Consider the following 3,371-nt stretch of genomic DNA (forward strand, 5'->3'; position numbering starts at 1 on the left):
CACACACACACACCGGGCACAGTGCTGATCAAACAAACACGCGCCCTGCTCCATGATGTCATTTCTACAGCTCCTTGGAGGAGTGACCTTGGTTGACCTCAACCCATTTCTACATCATTTTACCAGCTGAAAGTTTGACAGAATAAACTGGAAATTTGTTCAGACGGGGGCTAAGATACACGTTCACCTGCTTCTGTCACGATTCTTCCCAGAACCAAGACAAAACATTGATAAAAAATGTAATTAACTAAGTTGATTCTTACCGCACCGTGACGTCACTGCCGGAAGATGTCAGGAGGGAGGTGTTAATATATTTGGGCAAAAATGGCCGCTCCCAGAATCAGTGATTGTGGCGAAAATTATTTATATTTTTTTACTGATTAACGCTAAATTCATTAAATCCCCGCAGACGTATTAGATTTAAGTATAAATAAGGATCCATTGAATATTCCTTGCTGACCGGACTTTCCCTTTAAAATAAGATCAATAGATATCATTTAAAGTAGAATCACCTTAAAAGAAACCTTTTGTTTTTACTCATCAATTAGAAAGACGTTCTCGATCTGAGATTGTAGGGCTGAACCAGTGAACTTTGACCTCAGGATGTTTAAGGTTTGACACAGAAACATAATTTCTGTTTTTACTTCTCCTCCTCTCCTCTAGCTGATATCTTATCGGTGGTATTTTAAGTCTGGATCTGCTTCCTTAAAAGGTCCTTCTTCTCCCCCAGGGGGAGGAGCCTGATGGAGTCCAAGCTGTTTTTAAACTGATTTCTGTCTGAGCTGATCTGGGTTTGATTTCCTGGGTTTATTCTGAGAAAGTCCACTCAGCCCAGCTCTGTCCTGACGTACGGTTCGTCACGTTTGGACCCTGAAACCTTCAGCATCTTCCCCTCATCCTCAGCTGGAGCAGAACAGCTGAATCTCCTTTGTGTTTCTTTTCGTTTTCTCTGCCTTCGTCTGGTTCCTCCTCCCATCGTTATCAACCCATCTGTCTCTCCCCACCCTGCTCTTTTCTTCAGAGCTGTGCTGTTGCCATAGAGACGTGTAATTCAGGACACCGTGTACGTCGCCTCATGTCTGAGCGTGAGCGTTTGAGACAAAGGAGAATAAGCCGAATATTACGATGAAACAGAAATGAGGGAAATTAAAAAAATACGCTCTACTTCTTAAGAGGCATGAGTGACCTTTGATGAAGGAGGAGAAGAAGGAGGCCAAGGTGAGGTTAGAGCACCGGTGTGTGGGTGTATCAGTGCAGCCCTGGCTGTTGCCTGGTGACGGCTGCCGAGCAAAGTCCCGACGCTCCTATTGGATGAGGATCTGGTGTGACTCAGCCGTTCCTCCGTCAAAAACAGCAGAGGTGTGGGAAAAAAAAATAAAATAAAATCTCCAGAAGGAAAAGGAAAGTTAAGATGGCCGAACGGCGTGTGGAGAACCCCCCGCCCAGCTCAAAGCGAAACCTTCAAAGGTTTGACTGAAGCAACCCCTGGCTCAGCCAGCATCAGAGGAGCAAACGTTTAAAGCTGGGATTAAACAGCATGAAATAACGAGGGAACAGAAATATTACATGTGAAATTCTATCTACTTTATAAGTCGCTTTTCATAAAAGCACATAAACATTTCAATGTTTGACTTCTGCTGAGTGAACCATGTAGGAGGAGCAGCAGATCCAAGCCCTCCTGGATGAACTTCAAGCCATCAGGTTATGATTAAACTAAACCCCATCGTTTTCTAAAGAAGAAACGTTTCAGGTCATTCCGGCCTCCAGCGATTAGAAACAACTTTTATTTTCTTTTAACGGAAAGTTTATTCTATGCCAATGAAAAAAATAAAAATAAAAAAAGATGCCACACTCTGTGGAGATATATATATGTATATATATATTTCTTTTTTAATGAATCATTATTATATAAAACGTTGCAGTTTTATACGGAAGCCAACTGCGTTCGTGTTCCTCCGATGCTTTTTCGCGAGGGTTTTCTCAAGAAAACGACTTAATTTTCTCATTCTCTAAAGGTAATGAAAGCAGTTTTCTCATGATAACATGATTGCTGTGTTTTAAAACTGATTACATCCTTTAAATACCACAACAGCGGGAGATGATTTATAAGTCATGGCAGCCTATGTGGTACGACACTGGTTTGATGATTTGCTTCCATTTCTGATTCATTAGCAATTAAACCTTTGCCTACGGCGCCGGGTGTTTTCTGACCCCAAACCCCAAAAAATGAGTCCAGATGAAAAATTTTCATTACAGTCAGATTTGTTTCTGCTGTATTCTATGCAATCCAATCATCCGCAACGACCTGACAATGAGTGAGAAGAAAAAAGGAAACAAAACAACTTATTTGCGCAGACGCTGACCGCGACTGCACAACTACGGACCCCACAGGCATGGATGGACTGGGAATCCAGCCTCATTCATTACTCATACAGGTTAATCGTCACGTTACTTCAAGAAATCAATAACTGTTTTCTCGTATCTCGAAAAAACAATTGTTTAACCGTGATGACGAGATTGTTATGTAATTATCTCGAGAAGGCAAAGGAAAAAAAAAAATATGAGTACCGCTCTCTGCTTCCTTAGCTTTGACCTTTAGATGTGAACTTTACATTTCAACGACACGACCTTAGTAAAAAGGTTGCATACCGGTGAAGATGGGACAGAGCTTCTCCCAGCAGGTGATGCCACCCTCAGAGGTGAACTGACCAAGGGCGACCTCCAGAAAGAAGACTGGCAGACCTCCACCAAACAGGAAGATGAAGTAGGGGATGAGAAACGCACCTGGAAAATGGAGAGAATGGAGAAGATGAATGAAGGACGAGGAGAGCGGTCTGATCAACGTTTTCTGATCCGCCTCAGAGGCTTACCTCCACCATTCTTATAGCAGAGGTAAGGGAAACGCCAAACGTTCCCTAAACCTACGAAGCCGCCGGCAACGGACAGAACAAAGTCCAACTTGCTGGCCCACTTCTCCCTCTGGGGGTGCTTGCCCTCGGCCTCGTCTTCGGGCCGAGTGCCGGGGCTCTTACCGGGGGACGGCTTCAGGGTGTCCTTATGGAAGTCTTTCAGACACTGAAGCTTCTCTTTTTGTGCCATTCTGTGGAGAGAAAACACAGAAAATCAGGAATGGAGTAAAAGTAAAAGAAAAAAAAAAAAGGGCAGAGTAACTATAACTCAATAAATCAACGTCACATGATGTGACTAAGCTCCACGAGACGCCAGATTCAATTCAATTCAGTTTATTTCTACAGCACCAATTTAAAACACGTCATCTCAAGGAACTTTCCAGTTCACCAGATCATCCAGTCACATTGATTCAAAGCTTTCTATCTAAGGAAAACCAGCTGATTGCATCGACTCATTGACTC

General features: G+C 43.0%; 1 protein-coding gene across 1 annotated transcript in view; it reads right to left on the reverse strand.

Moving 5' to 3' along the window:
* Window positions 1–3,371, reverse strand: part of LOC107104625 (sodium- and chloride-dependent taurine transporter-like) — a 36,753-nt gene that overhangs the window by 21,432 nt on the left and 11,950 nt on the right. The window contains exons 2-3 of the mRNA XM_015404665.1: window positions 2,871–3,100; window positions 2,650–2,784 (exon numbers count right to left, since the gene is read on the reverse strand). Of these exons, the coding sequence (XP_015260151.1) occupies window positions 2,650–2,784; window positions 2,871–3,099 (364 nt within the window). The 5' untranslated portion in view covers window position 3,100. The remainder of the gene's footprint in view (window positions 1–2,649; window positions 2,785–2,870; window positions 3,101–3,371) is intronic.

This window comes from Cyprinodon variegatus, unplaced genomic scaffold, assembly GCF_000732505.1.
Source record: "Cyprinodon variegatus isolate N-32 unplaced genomic scaffold, C_variegatus-1.0 Scaffold1821, whole genome shotgun sequence".
Lineage (NCBI taxonomy): Eukaryota > Metazoa > Chordata > Actinopteri > Cyprinodontiformes > Cyprinodontidae > Cyprinodon > Cyprinodon variegatus.